Source organism: Crocodylus porosus, unplaced genomic scaffold, assembly GCF_001723895.1.
Source record: "Crocodylus porosus isolate Cpor-Errol unplaced genomic scaffold, CroPor_comp1, whole genome shotgun sequence".
NCBI lineage: Eukaryota > Metazoa > Chordata > Crocodylia > Crocodylidae > Crocodylus > Crocodylus porosus.
The window spans coordinates 33,805,342-33,826,489 of record NW_017728947.1 but is presented as its reverse complement, the minus strand read 5'-3'; the positions used below and the strand labels follow the sequence as shown (position 1 = coordinate 33,826,489).

General features: G+C 39.2%; 1 protein-coding gene across 1 annotated transcript in view; it reads right to left on the bottom strand.

The window, feature by feature from the left end:
• Positions 1-2,911: 2,911 nt before the first annotated feature.
• Positions 2,912-21,148, bottom strand: part of EHF (ETS homologous factor) — a 43,345-nt gene continuing 25,108 nt past the window's right edge. Inside the window, exons 3-9 of the mRNA XM_019552330.1 lie at positions 17,816-18,061; positions 16,734-16,793; positions 14,317-14,385; positions 14,160-14,228; positions 10,899-10,958; positions 5,710-5,905; positions 2,912-3,874 (exon numbers count right to left, since the gene is read on the bottom strand). Coding sequence (XP_019407875.1) covers positions 3,775-3,874; positions 5,710-5,905; positions 10,899-10,958; positions 14,160-14,228; positions 14,317-14,385; positions 16,734-16,793; positions 17,816-18,061 — 800 coding nt within the window. The 3' untranslated portion in view covers positions 2,912-3,774. The remainder of the gene's footprint in view (positions 3,875-5,709; positions 5,906-10,898; positions 10,959-14,159; positions 14,229-14,316; positions 14,386-16,733; positions 16,794-17,815; positions 18,062-21,148) is intronic.

Here is a 21,148-nt window from a genome sequence, read left to right as displayed (position 1 = left end):
AAAGGGAAGCTGGTATTAAGCAAGTTGCTGAAAACAGAAAGATGAAGAGAGCTAAGCACTGTAATGTATTTCCAGTTTACCAACATATGTACAGTTTTCAGGATGTACAGTTTTCAGGATGTTTCTTTAAGAAACTTGCTGTGATAACATACACAAAATACAGCTTTATGCTTACAACACCTTTGACATTTGATTTGCAGGCAGCTATACAAACATAGTATGATATTTTTCCTATCAAGACTTTGTATATATGAAAAATTATGGTACAATACAATTATATACATAGGGTGTTAGCAGTTCAGCAACTGCTAACTTAAAATAGACATCTAAAATGTGACTGCTCAGACTTTGAAATACAAAATACAAGAGCAATCAGAAATGCTTTTCATTTAAATAGCAATTTACGTAAACATTAATATCTTCATTATCTCCCTTTGGTTAGAACTGGAAAAAAGGTTCACCTTTGCCTGGCTGCAGTTGTACTTGGCAAGAATTACAATTTTAGATAATCCACTTTATCTGTTTTAGGCAAAAGATAACATATTTGTAAGGCAAAGTAAATGCCAGCTGGTTCCCATTTAAGCTATACAGTCAAATTATAAATTCCCACTCTGAAAAGTTTAAAAATAATGGACAATATTTGCTTTCCTGATCCTCACCTATTGATAAATATGCCTGCGAAGGAACTGTAAGATAAATCATTCTCTCAAATACAATTCTTTACTATACAAGTTTTTGCCAAGTGAAGTTCAGCTTTATAAAATAAATTCATTTACAATAGTAATTCACATGCTTTGTGGTAAAGAATCCCAAAGAATTTCCAAATAGGTTTAGCTGCTGAAAATAATGGGGGGGTAACAGAAGTATATTACAAGCTCATTTTTATATCCCATGAAGTTTGTTGAGAAGAAACATAAGTCCGAAACATTATTACAATCAGCTGCTGTGAGATGTGTTTTAACCTGAGACAGAGTACAATAGCAGTATTGCTACCACGCACCTACTGCCTCCCCAGAAGGAGCAAAAGTGAAATCTGAGCCCTCTACAAGTCCATAGTAATTTTCTCATTTACTTTAATAGGATGAAGCTGTCTCCTAAGTATGCTTTATCTAAAGAAATTGCCAGAAGGCAAACAGCATGAAGTGGAGAGCTTCCTGTGATGCTGAGGGTTTCTGGGACCAACTAAAAGGTACCAGGGTAGTAGTAGCCCTGTGATAGTAGCCCTGTAGTTATTAGTTACAGAGACTACATGTGAGGAGAAAAAGGATGGAATGCTACTTGTCAAACTTAAAAACAGAAGACATGAATGAACTGAGCAAAACCAAACACTCAGTGCTAGAAAAAACATTCAGGCTGAAAATGAAAGGTATGTCCTAAGAAAAAGTTTCTTTTGAATCCTGAAGTCTCATGACTCAGTTTGTAAATAAAGCCAAGATCTCCCAACCCAGCTTATGAAAAAGTAAAAATTGTCACGTATGGATAAATCATGGTGACAGCCCTGGCACATGCTATGTAGCAGGTGGTGTTTTTTGACATGTGCTACGTGCATAGGTAACAAACTGGGAGCTTGTTTTTGTATGCAAAGAGTTGCTAAGCACATTTGATGGCTTTTATATTGAGTCTTCCTTATCTCTTGGTTTCATCTCTATACTCTTTTACAACATTCTTCCTTTCAAAGCAGAAATTGGTTGCACTCATACCTCTTTGTGAACTCTAACTTGATTTCAAGCCAGTTTGGATTCAAATACCGTGGATTCCTGTGGAGGAAGATATTGGCTGGACACATTTAACCATTTAATATTTTCCTGCTTTTGTTCCAGAAGTTCTTGCATCTATATGGCCATTGGTGTTGGAGTGTTTCTTTCGCAGTGACCATTTTGGCATGCTTTCATCACTGATAAGATTTTATAAACTCCCCATCTCTAAACTATGTTGACTGGAAATGATCTCTTTTTCACTTCCCTCATCACCTTCTTGAATTGGCCCCTAGACTCACACTCCCCGACCATCTAACTGACCTACTGTACCACTGCCTTCCTTTCCTTTAGTCCCCCACATTTTGAAAGTTTTGATTCACTGCAGAGAAATTTTAACTAACAGCAGGCAAGGATATGTCTATCCCACTTCTGCAGCCATCCCAAGACTACTGCCAAGAAATAAGCTTGGCCCACTCATTCAGTCCTGCTCACATGCTACATGCCAAGAAAAAGTTGTGGTGGCTATTAGAACTATGTCAGGCATGCCCAGGGATACTCATGGGAGCAAAGACTGAAATCCTGACAGTGTCCATGGACATGTGCAAAATAATGACAACCTGACAATTTTTGGCACAAGATGTATTCAGAGCAGTAGAGAGAGTCAGTGGAGCTTGCTTTCTGAACATGGCCTCAGAATCACCAGAGATATACCTAGAGAAATAATGGACCACATTCACTCTCTGCATGATATGACTACTACGGGGGTGAACAAGGAGAACTCACAATGTACGTGCAAAGGGGCTTTGTATTTCTCTGTGGATTTCTTAATGCATTTTCTCATGGGAGCCTTGGCCTACCAGCTGGAGCCCAAGGGAATTGGAGCACAGGGCATTTGACTCGGGAAATTTGGGATGCTCTCCTCTAATTTATTCCACACCAAATGATCTTGTCTGCATTCTTTCTAAGAGCACACCTCAAGTGCTTGTTTAGCTCATCACCTGCTTCTTTTATCTTGAATGTTTTAAAATGTTATTGGAAAACACACCTTCTCCATTTCTACTTGGATCTTGTTACCTTTGATGTATCTGATCCTAGATAAAAACTGAACACTTGGCCCTCTTAAGTAAATTTGGGAGTTAGAACAGAATCTCTTTCTTATGGCCTTTATTCAATATGACATGTTCCCTCTTTCAATCACCCGAAAGTGGTTAAAGACAGATAGGAAAAGATACGAATCCGGGGTTTGCATGGGTTCTCCAAAGAAACACTCATAAACAGCTAATAGTGTCTCTGTACCCAGCTTCAGTTACTGCCAGGTGAAGCCAAGGATAAGGCCATCACACAAATTAACTGAAGCAACTTGAAGCCAGCAGAGTGTTGCAACTAAGAAAATCATAACAGTGATGGAATAAATGTTATTGGCCAACAGAAGTTAAAACCCAGTTAATTACAGAACAAAATCACATGGCTCAGAGAGGCTTACTATTTTATCTATGCACAGTTCATATCTTGAGTGCAAAATTCACAGCAGAGCGTACAACTGTTGTGAGATAACTGTATGAGGCAGGTATCTTCCAGGTACATGCATGCATGCATCTGTATCATACCCCATGTTCCACAGACATGCCACACTTGAGAGACACGATCCAAATCACATGTAAGTCTTTACAGAGAGCTAAATAACATTGGAAATATTTTTCTCATGTGCAGAAATCAGGCGGCCTTCTTCTGAATTCCTTTGCTCATAAAAAGTGTATAATGCCCTGTGATTTTCCCCTCCCTTTAATGTGCATGGCTCACAGCATTGTCATAAATCACATTATTCCTGCACTTTAAAAAAACTTTGCAAGAAGGGAAAAGTAATCACAATCCTATAATGTTATTATAATTCACAGAAAACTGTGTACTTTTTTTCCCCATACAGGACATACTTCAAATAATTTTAACATGAATAATGATAGTGTTCCTTCTTTCTATTAAATGTAGAATTTTCCCTCATTTTGGTATATAAATAAAACAAAACAGTCTTTGAAATATTTACATACAGATGTTTTAACTGTTGTATTAGTTGATATCGTTAATTTTCATTTTCTCTCCAGCCACGGGCATTCTTTCCAAATTTATACACTAATCTTCGGCCATCCACACGCTCCAAGATTTCTCTTTTATAATAGTATCTATTAAAAGGAAAAAAAAGAATGGGAGTAAATTTGATGCCATACCTTAGTGCTCTGGATAGTTTTAAAGGGACACTGTCAATGATGGGCCAGATTCTATTCCACCTATTGGCTAGGGACAGAAATTGCAAAGAAACTGGTATAATGGATTAGAAAGTGGTTCAAATCTGTAATACAACAAAGGGTCAATGCACAGAAACCATTTTCCAAATGGCCAAAGTGGTTCAAGATAAACCTGGATGGCTGTTGTATCAAACTTAACTGATTTAAGTTAAATTGGTTTACTGAACTTCTGTCCCAGTTTCCCTCCAGATTCAAGTTAACTTACAGTCCCCCAGCATCCCAAGATGCTTTGCACCTCTCTTCACAGAGTGGGAGGGCTAATCTGGGCCCAAGCTGTCTATTCCAGCCAAGCAGGGAGGTATGCCCTAGCACCCCCTGGCTTCTGGCCTGGGCCGCTCCAGGCATGTGGCTGTATCTCTGGAATCAAAAGTGAATATTTGTTCACTTGCTTTTTAGTTCAAGCTATGCAGCTTAGACTAATCTGTGAAGATTGAATTAATTCAACCTCAGGTTTTTCGACAGTCTGTACTTAGCCATTATATTCATAAGTCACCTCAGGGCAGGTCTACACATGCATTAAGGTGCTTTTTCTAATGCACATTAAATTTAATACCTCCAGTGTGAGGTACTAAAGAAATGCTCATTAGGCTGCCTTAATCCTCAGTAACAAATGTGCATGGTTTTTAAGTGATGCTTACTGCATAGTAGCCTATTTTACTGCACATCAGCATAATCACATAGATTTTTACATGAAACTTTAATGTGCAGTAAAATAGGCTACTGTGCATTAAAGCACATGCATAGATGTGCCCACAGTGAACCAGAAGCACGGTAGGTACTTAGAGCACTTGTAGTGCTCTGGGCAGGATACTTTTCTCCTCCTTTCACTGAATTAATTAGCCTAGGCACTTAAAGTTCAGGAGATATAGTGCATGGAGCAATGTGGCATGCTTAAGCATGCCTTTGCCTGGCACAGCAAGAGAGCAAGACATGCCCTAAGATATCCTGCTGCTATCAACAATATTTTCTTTACCTTTGCTAAAAGTAACACACAAGATTGTATCTGAAAGAGATTATAGAGGAAGAAAAGATCCTTTTTTCTTTTAGTTTATGTTGTTGATTTTTTGTTTTTGACAGCCCTTGGGTAAAATTAGGCATCTTTCTCCTTGTGCACTGCTGCCAACTTGTGTGATTTTATCATGGGTGTCACAGTGGTGTTTTTTTCCAGAAGTGTCAGCTTTTGAAGTACTGTTCCCAACTTAGAATCTCAGTTTATATTAAAACTAAAAGAAGTTCCCAGTCCTCAAGGATATGGAAAAAATTATGATAACCAAACAGGAAATAAAAAAAAAACACATATATTCTTTTTTTTTAAGTCTCTCATGATTTCCTTGTAAGTTAGTCTAACAATTTTGGGTGACCTAACTCTTGGTTTTGAACATTTGAAGTAAGCAATAATATTCTTGCCCTGTTAAGGTCCAATTTAAGCTTTCCAGGTTTAGGGAGGTATATGACTTCAGTGTCTGCACAGAGATATGCTTCATCTTTTGTGTATACTCAGCTCTGCCTACAGTCAGTCCGTCAGTCTCACTTACTGTTTGTGTAAGTCTTTCACATATCAATAAAGAAAGAAATGTAATGTAACCCTCTTGTAATGTAGCAAGCAACTACTACTTTTGGTTCAATTTTATAAATTAACAAGATCACAAATTGATTCAATATCTCTTTAACTAATCAAAGGTTGTAAATGATGTTTTCTCAGCTCATACTACCTCATAGCCCGGCTGAGTTTCTCATAAGTCATGCTGCTATTATTTTTCTTCTTTCCCCATAGCTGAGCCACGGCTTCAGATTTTAAGAACCGGAAGACACCTTCAGACCGGTCTTCCCACTTTATTAAACCTGGGTTTTTTTCAGGATTTAGAAGAATATCTCGGATAAATTCCCAAAGGTGAGTCCCTCGAGGATCTGAAACAAGATTGAGGAACAAAGAAAAACATGACCAACCAAAAATACCGAAGACATTGTATTTCATTAAATAGCTATGTATTTACAAAATGTGACAGTTCTATACATAAATGTACAATCTAACCATTCCTCATAACTGCAATATAAATTGTATATGAGACACATGGGAAAATAATCTTGAAGTTTCTCAGATTTAAGTTATTTTTAGAATGGCTCTACATTGATTTGAGTAACTCAATAAAACTGCAGCAAGATACAGCTCCAAATCAGCAATGGATGCAACATAGAGAGCTAAAATTTCTACAAGGTTTTGTTTCATTCTACAAAGCTCAGTGCTTGCATTATTCCTATCCAAAGGATACCTTGTTTAACCCTCATGCTTGCAGTGCCTTTAACTTCATGTCACTGCTCTGTTGTAATGGCATGAAACCAGCTGCTATAAGGAGAACAGAAACAGGGTGGAATAGCAACCACAACTGGACTATTTGTATTTAAAGGTGGGGACACTTCATAAAATACAAGTAAAAGTAAAGGTAGTGGGACAGCATTATACATTAACAATGTGAAAAACTTTAAAAGAAATAAGAAGCTAGCACACACAGAACATTGTTGGTTTGGTCCAAGTCATTTCAGTAAAGGATCGTAAAAAAGGTTTGACTAGAGTAGCAGGAGAAGTTAGGAGTTGAATCTGGCTATACTTAAAGATCTTTATAATATTATTAGTCACATACAATGGTATTCAGTTTCATCTTGTGCATCTACATGACAGTTTTCCAGCAAAATAAGTAGCAGTGGCATTTTTGGCATATATGCACAGTTTCCAATTCTATTAAACAGTGACGGCATTATAGAAGAGTTTGTTCTTGGAAATAACTTTGAATCAAATGAACATGAGTTCATGAATGACTTATGCCCCCAGGACCTGGGAGGGCACAGCAACGGCGGGAGCATGGTGGGGCAGTGGAAGCGGTGGGAGCGCAGTGGCAGTAAGCAGGGGAGCTCCCACAGACACCTCCGGTGCTGTCAGCAGCAGAGTGGGGGGTGGTGAGTGCTGACCAAGGGTCAGAGACCACCTGCTGGTGCCAGCAGCAGCAGCGGCCAGTGGAGATCCCGGACCTCCCACAGATGCCACTGGCAGTGTCAGCTATGGGATGGCAAGCAGCGACTGCCCACAGGCATTGCTGACAGTATCAGTGGTGCCATTTTGTAGCGGGTGCACCGCCATGTTCAGGGGTTGCACATGCACCCACGTGCACCCCCTACACGTCGCCCCTGCATGAGTTGATTCCATTTAAATTAAATGGAAGGATAAACAAACATAGGTCTGGAACAAAGGGTTTTGGTTTAAAAAAGTAAACTTTAACAAATTGAGGGAACTAAGTGAAGCCTAAGACCTGAAAATGGAGAAAGCTTTGGATCTCTCTAAATCAAAACATTTTCTTATTTTGCCCCAAGCAAGGCAAATAAAATAACTTTTAATGAAGAGCCCCAAACTAACCAGATGAATAACTACCTCAACAAGACTACTAGGAATAAGCAGGAAGCCCATAAAGGGATTGAGCCTCCGGAAAGATACAGCTCAGAGAGTATAGGGATGAAATGGGAAATACCAAAAATCATTCTAAGTTCAAAATGCTGAAGTGTTTTAGTTCAACAGTTTTGAAATGCAACTTTTCAACATTTCCTTTTGTTGCTCAGGTCACATGAAACATTTCAGATTAACCCCAAATTAAATATTTTTTTTCACTAAAAATTCAATTTAAAATAATTATTTCAACATAAATCATTATTTTCCTGAATCTTCAAGTAAGCTGTTGCATTGAAAAATCTATTATTCCTTCAGTTTTATTTTGGGGGCAGAATGATGTTGTGATGGAGTATGACTTTTATTGTAATAATTCTGTGTTAACTGTCCTCATGTTATAATAAAGCTGCATTCCTCAGTTTACTTATAAAGCTAGTACATGGGGAAAGAAACATTAATAGGATCCCTACTAAGTGTCAGAGCTACCTACACGCATGACAAGACAAGAGAGAACTTCAATATCAACAGGACTTAAATAGTATCTCCAGAGCTGAGCTGGACATTAGCTCCTTGGGTCACAGCCATGGAAAACTAGGGAATCTCAAGGACTGAAAAGCCAGGGTTTCAAGAGTGGGAAGGAGTGGAAAGGAGCCAAGGTCCCGTTCCCCTGCCCCGTTCTAGAAGCCACACCTAGGCTGGCTTCAGGGCCCACTGTCACAGACTCTGACAAGGCTGTAGTGATCCCAAGCACCCCCCTGATAGGATGGGATTTTTTAGCTTAGAACAAGGGTCAACAACCTATGACACATGGCCTGGATGTGGACCATGGAGTCTTTGGATCTGGTCTGTGGAGCCATGGTTTTGGCAGCATTCAGAGGTGGTGGGTTCTGCTCATACTGCACTACAGCTGGATGCCAGGAGCTTGGTGGAGAAGGAGTTCCCCCTGGGCTGTGCCACAGGTAGACAGCATGGGCTCGGGTGGAAGGGAGCTCTCTCTGTGATGCACTACACTGCAGCCAGGCAGCAAGAAGTGGTAGCAATGGTTGGGTCCTACTGCCTGCCTATTTCTGACCTAAGCTGGTCATTCTGGGTCCCCACTAAAAATGTTGCAGTCCCCTGGCTTAGAAAATGAAAGCTGTGTGATTGCTGTTTATAAATACATGGAGGGAGAACTATTTAAACTAAAAGTCAATGTTGGCAGAAGAATGAATGGGCTGACCATGAATATATTTAAGATGGAAATTAAAAGAACATTTCTAAACAATGTAGTTGGGTTCTAGAAAAGATTTCCAATAATCCTCGAGGCAAAACACTAGCTAGTATTAAGACGGACCTTGATAAGTTCATCAACAAGGCCACCACATTGTGAGATTGAACTCAGTAACTTTCTGGCCCTATGTCCTATGCTCCCTATAGCTTTTACCATTTAAATTCAAAGGGAGAGGATCCATTCAGGAAGCAAAGCACTTTTAATGATTTCCCCAGATTGCTGTGCAGGTCTCTTCTACTAGAAGGCAGACTATTCTCTGGCATCATTTGCTAAGATGTGTGAAAATATTTTCACAATTTTGGGAACAGCTTTTCTTGAAATCTTCATAATAACTTTGGGAGCACCTAGACAAGACACTAACTGTGCAGTAGCTGAATAATACTGCGCAGTAGGATGTCACAGCACAAACAGTGCTAATACACTACTGCACAGTATTACTAGGCTACTGCACAGTAGGGTCTCTAAGGCTAGAGACAGACATTCAAAAATCCTGAGCCTGAATTGATTGGTTAGTCTAACCTGCCTAGATTGAATTAGTTTGCAATTTGCAGCTGCACAGACTTTCCCTCTGGACTGAAGAAACGCAAGCACATGCCTGCAGTGGCTCAGGCTAGAAGCCAGGGGGTGCTAGAGCAGCCCTCCCTTCCCTTCCCTTCCACAGTGCTGAGCAGAGGGGGTGTGGCCAGGCCCTGGCAGGATGCTCTGATAAAGGAGAGGTTTAAGCCCCCATCCTGCCTGTACCATCCCAGGCTTCTCCTTCCGCTCGCTGCTCAAGGGGCAGGAGTGTTGACAGAACTCAGCCCCTGCCTAGCACTCTGAGGCAAAGGGATGTTTGTGCAGTGCACGTATCTGTTGATAATACTGAGATTTTCAATCTCCCTCTCACTGCTTCTTCATACTGTCTGCAAACCTGACAGGCAAGGGAGCCAGCAGAGAGCTGATAACACAGCATTTATCAGCCCATCAACAAAACAAAAGCTCCTCTCATTAGTTCAAGCTCTTCTTAAACAGCTTTTTCCAAGGAATGAACAGAGGGACATTACCAGTAGACCTGTTGATTGGCTCCAAAAAGCCTTAAGTAGACACTGTTCTGTCTGCCTGTCCCAGTGAAATTGGAGACACACACACACACACACACACACACACCTCTAAGCATTAGCTAACATACCACATGCCTAGGGTTTGTGGGGCTGGGGTCCATGCTGTGGGAGATGGAAGGGAGGGAAGGGGGAGAACCCTGCTTGAACAATGAGCAGCAAGGTGGGGTGGGAGAAAGGGGGAAGCCAGGCAGACCCCTCTGCCAGAGCTTGAGCTAGGGAGCAGGGGCGTGGGGCCATCCCTGTTCTCTGGAGCAGAGAACACAGCCCAGCCCAGGGCTGCAAAGCATCTGGGATGCTGGGAGACTGATTTAACTTGAACCAGGAAGTGTTCTAGGACAGACATTGCATAAACTGGTTTGACCCAAACCAGTTAAGTCCCTTACTACATTCAACCAGGTTTATCTTAAACCAGTTTCAGCCATTTTGAAACTGGTTTATGTGCATTGAAATTATTTTCCGTTGAAAGTTGAAACCAGTTTCTGATTACTTAAACTGGTTTATGTGTAATGTCTGTCCCTAGCTTAAAAAGGTGTTCACCAGTGCTACTGTGCAGTAACTGCAGTTACTGCATGTTTATTTAGTTCTTGATTATACAAATACTAAATTAAATGTACAGTAACTACTGCACATTAATGAACATGTAGACATACCCTTTAGATTTTAAACTATTCTCTAATGGAGGGACAAACCCTCAGCATTATGAGAATGAAATTTATCAGCTGTAACTAGTAACTGAACTCCTACTTGCCAACTAATCTTTTCAATCTTTCCAACCCATGAGTCACAGTATAAAACAGGACACTATCAACTAATATCTGATCCTGTTATGCTGAAATAGTTTCACTGATTATAACTTTATTTAGTACCTCTTCACTCTGTCTTGGACTAAGCCGTGCCAAGATACATAAGCAGCGCTAGAAAGAAATACTTTATCAGCTCCTCAGCAGGTGTATATTAAGCTCCACTTGATCCGTTTATTCTGAAACTGGATTTTTTTCCCTTCTGGCTTCCTTTTTCTTTCAAAACTTAAACTAAGCTTGAACTGTCTCCATCATCTTTTAGTCAAACCAATACTTTTACCATAAGAAGCTAACTTACTGTGCTTCTTCCCATGGGACTTTGGAGGATGATCTTGTGTTTTTTTTCCATCAGAGGACTCTGCAAAGAATGAAAATTAAGTTGTTCTTGTAAATTTGGTTAAGCAATTTCCATTGACTTGCATGTTAAAATAAAGAAAACCACAAAAATATGTCCCTGTTTTGAAGACAATCACTTTTTAGAAGTTAAACTAATGCAAGAAACAAGGCGATGCTTTTGTTTTGTGAGTTACATTTTAATCAGCCAGTTGTACAAAGAGACCATTGATAAATAAAGAATGAATACTGAGATGGCTGTGTAAACATAAATTAGATTAACAAATCCCTCAACTAGTGTCCCTTGTACCTAACGTATGTGTCAGAATGAAAAGAAAGAGGATCAGGTCTATAAAAGGAATTCATAAATTGTCTCATTATATCCCAGGCTTTGCTGTAGCATGTAACTTAGGGGACTCTTTAATTGTTATAGGGATGATCTAATGTGAAATGTATGTACTAGTGTTAATGTACAGTATATCCACTTGCCTAAAAACATAATGATCTTGCAAGGCATTGTTGCTAAGAAAATTTTAAAAAGAAAAGTAGTCTTAATACTCAGGCCAAGTTGTTCAGAGTTTTGGGCAGCTAGACATATGTATTGTTCCTATTACTCTTATCGGTGGAATATTATCACCTGTAACCAGCTTAGCTAGAATAGGATCTCTAGCTCAAGATGTTCTTCAGAAACTAAGAAGTTAAATTGTTTATCACTTATCACCTATATAGAAATCTATGTATTTAACATTCCCATTCTCCGAGAAAGCAAAATTGAAATCTCTTACTGAAATCTAGCAGAATTGGTTTATCTTAATTAATTTAAGAACTGTCAAAACGTACCATATTACCAATTATAAGTCCTGTCCCTATTTGTTTTAGGATGTTTAGTGCCCAAATTTTATTAGTAAAGTTTTGGAAGCACACCTATATTTTCCAGCTATTATGCATTCATAATTACCATCATTGTGTATGGAAATTGAGGATTTGTATGTGCAAACCATTTATAGTAAATATATATTTGCATTAAAATGTGCCTTGTTTGCACACACAACTGCAATAATTGCATGTGAAAAAATAGGTGCAAAACATTTCACAAGCTTACTGTGCTCAATGGCCACCTGGAAGCACAAACTCAGAAGTGCAGACTGTACAAGTCAGAGAAGATAGTCCTTACTTGTTCTTTTAGTCTGACATAACATGGTTGTGACACAGAGCCGCGATAAACTCTGAGCACATCTTTACATGTCTATTTTGCCTTTCAAAGAGCAAGACATTTACTGAGCTAGAAATTAACCCACAAAGAAATTAGCCAATGATTTTGTTGTCTGTGTCCAAACTCCCACAGAAGCTCTCAAAGAAGTATTAAATGGTTATCACAGAATCACAAGGTTGAAAGGGGCCTCCAAGTATTCAGGAATCACCATTCCTAGATCAGACAGAATGCCTATTTATTTTTTTTCTTGATAATTTCTGATGAAGATTATTCTACAATTGCCCTGGGTATATTGTCCTACTATTCTTATAGCTTGACTTGAAACACCATTTTGAAAGCCTCATTTAGCTTGGAAATTGCTTTGCTATTTTCCATTTAACTGGAGATTTATTCTTTGAAATGGAGTTGCCTTCCACCTAGTCAATGATTTATTCCTCATTTCACCTGTGTAAACAGCGTCCCATTCTGCCTCAACTCTTACATGGAGACTTGTTCCAAGCATGCAACATTAGAAGGCTGAGGCTTGACAGTTGAAAAGAATTATGAAGCAGTTTCAACAAAGCTGCCTTGCAACACCTGTGACAAAAGATTTCAGATTATTTGCATATGATTCAGGAATGAGCCACTTCTTTACGGGATATAGAAATTTAGTTTTTGCAACAGGCAGTGCCCTTGGCGTGCCACCCTAGCTCTAGGCTCAACAAGTCAACAGATAAGCACACCAAGCCAAGAAATTTGACAGGCTCTCAGTACTGTCAGGGAGATCTGAGGAGCTGGCAGACATTTTATGAGAATGGGTGGTGGCAAGATAAAAAGCAAATTTTTTTCCCCCTCCTTTCCATTTATTGCTGAGTGCATTTGTTTAAAGTATTACATCACCTTGGCAAGCCTTGCTGTACATATAAACCCGGGCTGCACCAAATATGCATGCGCTCACACACACAGAGTTACTGTATCTTAAAGGGTGTCAGGTGGATTAAGGATCAGGGGCCACTGGACAAATGAACTGAGTCAGATGCAGCATAAAGCTTTGTGGGGAGATGCAGGAGCACCTGGGGAGAGGACTGAAGTCATAATATTTCTTCCTTATCTTTCTCTTTTCCCTCCTAAATGCTGTTCTGTCAAGAAGACTTCCTTCCTGCCAACCTCATTTTCTTCTCCTCTTTCTTGTTCCTTCCTTCTCTTCTGGCTCTTTCCCATCTCTCACTAATTCTTCTACAACCTCCTGACTAATCCATCATGTCTTCCTCTTCACGTTCCTCACTGTCTTCCCATACCAGCCACTAAACCACCATTTCCAAAGCATCCCAGCCATGCTCAGATGCGTCCATGCACCGTGCCACTATCTAGTCTTCTATAAAAAGGCAAAGTATATCCCTATTACTCTGGAGGTACACAGTATCCTTAGAAGAGATGGAATGGCACACTAGAGACATAAATGACACACTGTAGATACTACAGTATAAGCTTCTGACTTGTCCCAGCATGCCTTTAAACACCCCCTGCTATCACACAATTCATGAGGTAGCTTCATGCTTGCTCTCTGGCTCCTCTGTGTTGGATTATCAAGCAAAAATGAAGCATAAGGCAATGCTGAATCTGCTTTATGTGTTTCATGCAAACCGCTTTACTAAAAGCTGGAGTGTAGACACTACCAAAAAGGAACACAACAGTCATATCTTTGCACCACACAACAGTTTGTGACAGGAGATGAACATCTTGTCTCTCTAACACTAACTTCCATTTTGAGCCAGTCCCCTTTGCAAGTTATGTGAAGGGACCCCTGAAGTTGCAGATTATTTGTTCTTCTTCTTCTTGACAGAGATCAAAGAAAAGATTTCTGTAAAACACTCTCTGGTAGAAAGAGTAACTCAAAGAGCCCTCAACATTGGTATTGTTTGTTTCAAAATTATTCAAAAGTCCTTCAACAGATGACCACAAAGGCTTGTATTGATTGGTAACTCAAGGATTTGTGCAAGAGAATTAAGAGCAAGAGAATTAAGAACTCCTTACCAATTGACTGTTGACTAAGACTCGTTGCAGAAATCTGTGCACGGCAGTAAGTTTTATTATCCAATAAATCTGGGGATCAAAAAGAAGAAATTTAGAACGACATCCTCTTGCACCAATAAAAACATCTCAGAAATGCTTGAAGAGTTATGTCAATTACCTATGGTACCACCATAGCCACTGTCATATAGATAATTCTCTTCTTTCCAGAATGCCATTAATGATGGATCTGAAGATAAGAGACCAAAAGGGAAACTGTTTCATTAAAAGAAAGGTTTCAAGAGATGAGGTGAATAACAATGAGACACTGAAAGACTGAATGAATGAGGTTTATGTGACAGAAGAGTCTAGGAAGAGAACATTGAAGAGGGTACAAAGCAGACTCTTATTTTCAACTATGTGATAACGGGGAGGTTGACCTATTGGCAAACAGGTTAAGTTATTTTGTTTGGGCTTTCTTGTCTTATAGCCTCTTATCTAGTAACTCAATTGTGTTTTCTAAACTAGCTCATCCTCCTGCCTAATCTAGCCCAGCAGATACAATGCTTTTTTATTATTTAATTATTGTATTTTCACATATTTGGGATTCTAGTAAAATCAGACAGTATGGGGGGTTTATTATTCTCTGTGCCCAGAAGCCCCCACTGGATTTAATGATATATAAAGAGACACAAAGAGATTTTGATTGTTTTATGTAAGACCCAAACATTTGATTTCTTTTTAACATAAGACCCATTTTATATCATTACATTCTGTTGTGGAGTCTGCATGGGCACAGACTGAGGGCCTGTTGCTAAATGACATCTTTATGGGCACAGAACACAAAACACAAAACTAGAAAAGAATTTTAAAGTTACCCTTAGAGGCACATTACTCGTTACAACACAAGCACAATTTAATTGAGTGTTATAGTGATATAGTCAAAACCTGTACATATTCAATTTGTTTTATTAGCACTGGTGGCATTAGGCTTTTTATATTACAGATTTTGAGGTCAGACATGTTAAGTGTAATCTTCGTTCTAGCTCTAAAGCAAAGGTGATAAAGCATAACATTCAAGTTTGGGTTTTACCAGAAATGTATAAATGCAATTAAAGTTAAAAATGAACTATTGGCTAAGTCATCAGGTTTGGCTGAATGAACATTTATGACCTAGGAATTTAGCAGGTATGCAATTAATAGGTACATGTTTAGGCATCCTACACCCATGTTCTTGTAATAGTATACACCCTCTTCTTGTTTAGACACCTGATCTACCTAATGTTGTCTCTGAAAACAAATCTTATCAAGCTGGAGCATAGGAGGAGGGAATTATTTTTCCTCTCACTTCTACCTTTTCTAGGACCCACATCCCAGTAATCTTCACTGATTTAGTGGGACCTGCCAAGCTTCCTTCAGTATCATTTCTGTCTTGTCACAAGGAGCAAGCTATCAGGATTACCCTTCCTGAAAGGCACAACCTAGTTCTTCTGCAGGACACCTGCACCCTGCCAGATCCCAGACAAAAACTGAAGCTGGTGTTTGAACCATATCCACTAATGTTTAAAGCACCCCTCAACTCTAGCTCCTTTCTCTCCAGCAGTAGGTCCTCCTTCAACTCTGTCCTTAACTATATTCCATTCTGCAATGGAAGGTAATAGGCTAAGTGGTTTAATAAGGCTGCCAATGCCTGTAATACCTCATACTATGTGTAGGTGTTAATTTTGTCAAAAAATTGTATGTGTTTGATGGTGGGTCATTAAGACACCCACACGTATGGGAGTTGGGAGTGGCTATGTATTGTGATGTCAGGTATCAGCCAAGACACTTTTGAAAAGAAACCTTGAAAATGTCCAAGCAGATGACATGGGCTGGATTGTATTGTTAATGAAACCAAGCCCTAGGAGTGAATCAAGTTAGTTGTGTGTATTTTTGTCAGCTATCCTGATATTTCACAAACCTGGTTCAATTTTACTGAATTTTGGTGGGGAAATGATGAAAACATCTTAATGAAATGTTTTAAGATTTCTATTCAAAAGACTTTTTGCTTTGAAATTTCTGAGTTTCTTTTAAATAATTTTACAAGCATTCAAAATTGAAACAAACATTTTGTTTCATTTAAAACAGATTTCTTTAAAACAATTATTTTTTTAATTATTTTAAAAAAAAAATTCTCTTTAATTTTCATCCACTGAACAGTGGTTGAAAATTAAAGAGATACTTATTGTGAAAATTGTCTAGTTTGGGTTGACCCCAAAATACCTTTTATTTCCCCCCAGAACCTGCAGTAAGGCAAAATACAGTCATTGGCACAACTCTTGTGGGTAGCCACTGCAAGCTGGAGAATCTGGAGGAGGGTGGAGAAGACATTGTACAGGTCCCCAAACTCAAGTGACCCTTTGCAAACCAGTCCCATGTGAGTCCTCCACAATACAATGGAAAGGATTTACCAGTACTCTAGAAAATTCAGGTTTAGTTCCGTCTACATTGTTTAACATACTCTTTTATGAAAGACAGATATTTTCTGTGCTTAAGAGAAGCAGATGCCACCCAAGGTAAAACTGAGCTCCCCAGCACCTCGCTATTGTTATTACTGACCTGTTTGTTCTGTTTTAACAATGACATTATGTGATTGGTACATATCACTTCCACACTGACCTGAAAGAAATCAAATGGTGGAAGAGAGTTATAATAATACATGACAAGAAATGAAGATACATCTCTCCACAGGAACTAATATAGTTGAGATAGAAGGCTACTTTGAAGAAGATATGACATGACAGACAGTCTCCCCCACACTGCAGTCTCCTGTCTAATATTCAAGGAGGGATTTGCTGGACATGAGAAAGATCAGATGGAAGCATGGATGGAAGAGTCTGTCATTTACCTTTCTTTGTCTCTTTTTATGCAATAGAGTGAGTTGACTTCTTGCCTACATGGGCCTCAGAAAAAATATTCCCTTTGCAGACTTGGGATATAGAAATATATAAATAAAAGTACATCATACAAAGAACAACATATGGACAACCTGAAACTAAGTGGGCGTGATATAACAAAGCATTTTACATTTTTGCGGTGTTTTATGTAATTCAGGTATAGTTGAGCATATCTGTAGTTATTTTAAATTACTTTTAGTGAGCATTATCAAAAGATTTATGTTTAACCTACTCTCCTATATCTGATAACCTGTTACTGACTTGGTACATATCGTTGTGATAAATTTCCAAATAGTAAGATTTCCAGTTAGTGGCAGAGGTGCACTAGCAGGACACTGAGCAGCAAACATGTTTCAATGAATTCCTCATTGTTGGGCAAACTCAAATCCTGTGAGCATTAATGGGATACAGAGCTCCTTTCCTCAGTATAAGAAGGTGGGCTACTCTGCTAACAAAGAACAGCACTGGGGTTGTTAAAATGCCCCCTCCTCTTTCAGGGTCTTTTCCCAAATTGGCAAATGTCCTAGAGAACCCAGGAAAACTTTGTAAAGCTGCAGATTTGGATAGCAAGGGGTTTCAGTCTTGTATATCTTAGGAGCTCTACATCAGTGAAGCTCCATTCCCAGAGAGCTGTTGTATCCCCCAGAGCTTCAATGAGTGTAAACCTGAGGAACATAAATGACCTTTGATCAATCCAAAACTAAAAGAATTGTGTTGTCTGTCCATATATTAATGCATATTTACCATTCCATTTTAGATGCTGGAGGTTGGAGTATAGGAGTTGTCCTGCTGTCCCAGCTGCCTGGATGAATTCTTGCAAGCTCATGCTACACAGATGTTCACCATTGATGTCAAATTCCTGGAAAGGTATGCAGTTGGCATCCAGCTGGTTGGTATCAAGGAGATGTTGTAGCCATTCCCAAACCTGGAACTTAGTCCAGTACTGAGGATGAATTTCATGCCACTGAGTTCCATAGAAACTGCTAGACACTGAGAAAGAAACATTATTTATTTACTGTCTCCTTTAGAACAACAGTTCTAAAAAAGAGAAAGTCCATGTACTGTGTGCAGAAAGATTAGTAGTTAAAGCAAATGAACTAAAAGCTAGCAGATCTGGGTCCTCTTCCAAGCATCCAACACTGGCCTGATTATTTGTGGGCATGTCACCTCACAACTCTATCTCATCTTCCCTATCTGCAAAAGGGAGAGGGGGCAGAGGTAAGAAAACTAACCTATGTACTAGGGTGTGGTGAGTATTAAACTCAGCAATGGTTGTAAAGTGGTTTGAAATTCTTGGAAGCTCAGCTGGAGGGAAAAGTGTTAAACAAAGATGCATTGATGTCCATGTAGGAAAAGGCACTCTCCAAATATATATACCAATGACAGGCCAGTTTTTGCAGAACTCCCTTTGCATTCAATGGGAGTATAGCTTGAATAGGGACAGAATGAATAAAGTAGGGATTGCAGGGTTTGAATACAGAAAAATAAATGTACTCAGTGACCATATCTACACGAGACACTGACTGCACAGTAGCTAGTTACTACTGTGGAGTGGCATCATGTGGCACAAAGCATGATGTAACACTACTTCTCTGTAGTAAGGAGCTACTGTGCAATCAGTGTCACCCAAAAGCCTTATGCGCAATGTTACTGCGCAGTCATTCAGTAGTCGTGTATGCAAGTACTATATGACTGCGCAGTAATAACTGCACAGGCAGCATCTTGTGTAGACACAGCCAGTATAACTTGTGCGGTAAAGTCAATCATATATATATATATATATATAAAACAGTTATAAAACAGAGCTTATCCTCTTATACAGAGATGGCCAACTTGTAGCATATATTTCACAAGTGATACAAGCAGCTTCTGCAGTATAGTCATGGAAGGGACAGGCAGCACAGTGGCAGATAAGGCAGAAAGCAAAAAACAAAGCAGTAGATCATACAGGGAGCACAGGAGATCAGGAACGGATGGGCAGGAGAAGTGGATCAGAATGGCACTCAAGGAGGGTATAGGGCTAATTGGTGGCATGCCTGGCAAAAATGTTGGCTACCACAGTTCTTGTAAATACAGAAACATAGAGCTGGGGGAATGAAGCAACTTGTGGGCTATGACATTATGCAATAGAGGGACTGGTATGGAAGGCAATTTGAGGAAAGGCAACTCATGGCCTGATTTCTACATCTGGTGACTATGGAAGATGCAATTGATAAGGCTAGCTTTGAGGTGTATATGTGCAGTAGTATTCAAAATGCTACCAGTGCCAACAAAGTGTTAAAAATATTGTTTGCAATATACACGTGGAGTGAAAGTTATAAATATCCTATTTATTCACATACTACAGTCACCCTTTCCCTGAAAATTAGTAATTGATAACTGGGGTGCAGTTCTTAAATGAGAAACGTGATTCTGAACAGTTTGTTTAAAAGGAAAAAATCTTTTTTTCTTCATCCTGCCTTCCCAAAACAAGGTGTGTGTCTTATTTGGTGAATAAGGGGGCTGCTTAATGAGTGAATGCATCAGAACCTGGTCTTTAGAAAGGGGCATGTTCTCTACCCTAAATTGCTTGTAACCTATAGAAGCCAAGAAAGTATACACAAGCCAAGAGGTGGGAGGATGTATGGGCCAATTCATGCTAAAAGAATTAAATTAGTTTTACTTGAACAGGTGGATTTAAATAAAAGGTTAGAAGTTATAGAGTGAGGATATTTAGAGATATGGCATAGTGGCATGTTTCACAAAGAGAAAGTAGCAGGATAAATGCACAAAGTGAAACTTAGGGAAAGGAGACAAGCAGAGCAGTAAGGACTCGAAAGGACATGGAGATCAGGAAAAAGAGAGAACAGATTTGTAGACAGGAGTACAAGAATGTGAAGAGCCTTGGAAAATAAGGCAAATTCTGAATATGAAGCAATAAAGGACAGAAAACTAAAACTAAACTGAAACTAAAAGACACATTCAAGAAAAGGATCACATTGTCTGCAAACTAAAGTGGGGGGAGATGATATTAGCTGCAATTTTTTGTATACTGGGATCAAGGAAAGATGAGAAGCAATGAGGTCATTACATCAATCAAGGTTAGCAATGTTGACAAAAGCATAATGAAGACTTGAGAAGGGGGGCATAAATCAAAGACAGATTGCTGTATCTCAGCTACAGGTTACAAACTCAATAGGTGACATTCACAGGTAAAATCCTACAGTTTGCATTATGCAGAAGGCCAGACCAGGAATATGTCTTTCTAGAGCAAGACAACTCCAAGTAGAGACAGGCTACTGCCAACCTGAGACTGTCCCTGCCTTGTGTACATGAGTTAAGTACATGTGCTGTGCCACAATAATACAGTGATGCTGCTTCCTGAGCAGAAGCTAAAATTTTACAGGATGGGAGTGGTGTGTCTCAGCAAGCATTTCATGGTACACGGTAGACATACAATGTAGTCATACCATGGTGCCAGAGCAGTTCCTCGTTGCCATAAAATAACACCTTCTAGAAGCGCATTGTTTGCTTCTACCTTGGCCCCCTTTTGAAAAACCAGCAATCAGTGCACAGCTTAATTAAATTTGACTATTGTCTGGGTATTTAGTACACAGAATATGGTAGGAGCTCTTCAGACAAAAAGCAGGACAAGTTCCTTGCCCCCAAAACGTGTAATATCTAAAACATAAGTAGCACAAGCTTGTTTTTTCTCACCAAGCAGTATAGTGTCCAGTTAGATATTCTTCCCTAAGGGAAAATAGTTTTACCAATTCCAGATTGAGAGAGAGACAGAGATTTATATTTATATATTTTTTAAAACTTATTCTGTTTGAATTTGGGTGAAAATACTCTTCCTTCCATGTTAGAATTTCTCAACAAACTCAGAAGTTTCTGGTAATTTGGGAGACTATAACCCAATTTTTAAAATCTACAAATACTGGCTTGAATATTTTAAAGCCATTTCTAGGAACTGAAATATTGCTGAAAGCTCCATTAAACCAGTGATGTATTTACAGAGAAGGAGACAAAAGCTACTGAGTGGCAACAATAGAAGGGGATACTCAGGAAAAGCTTGACGTAGGCAAGAGCTGTGAT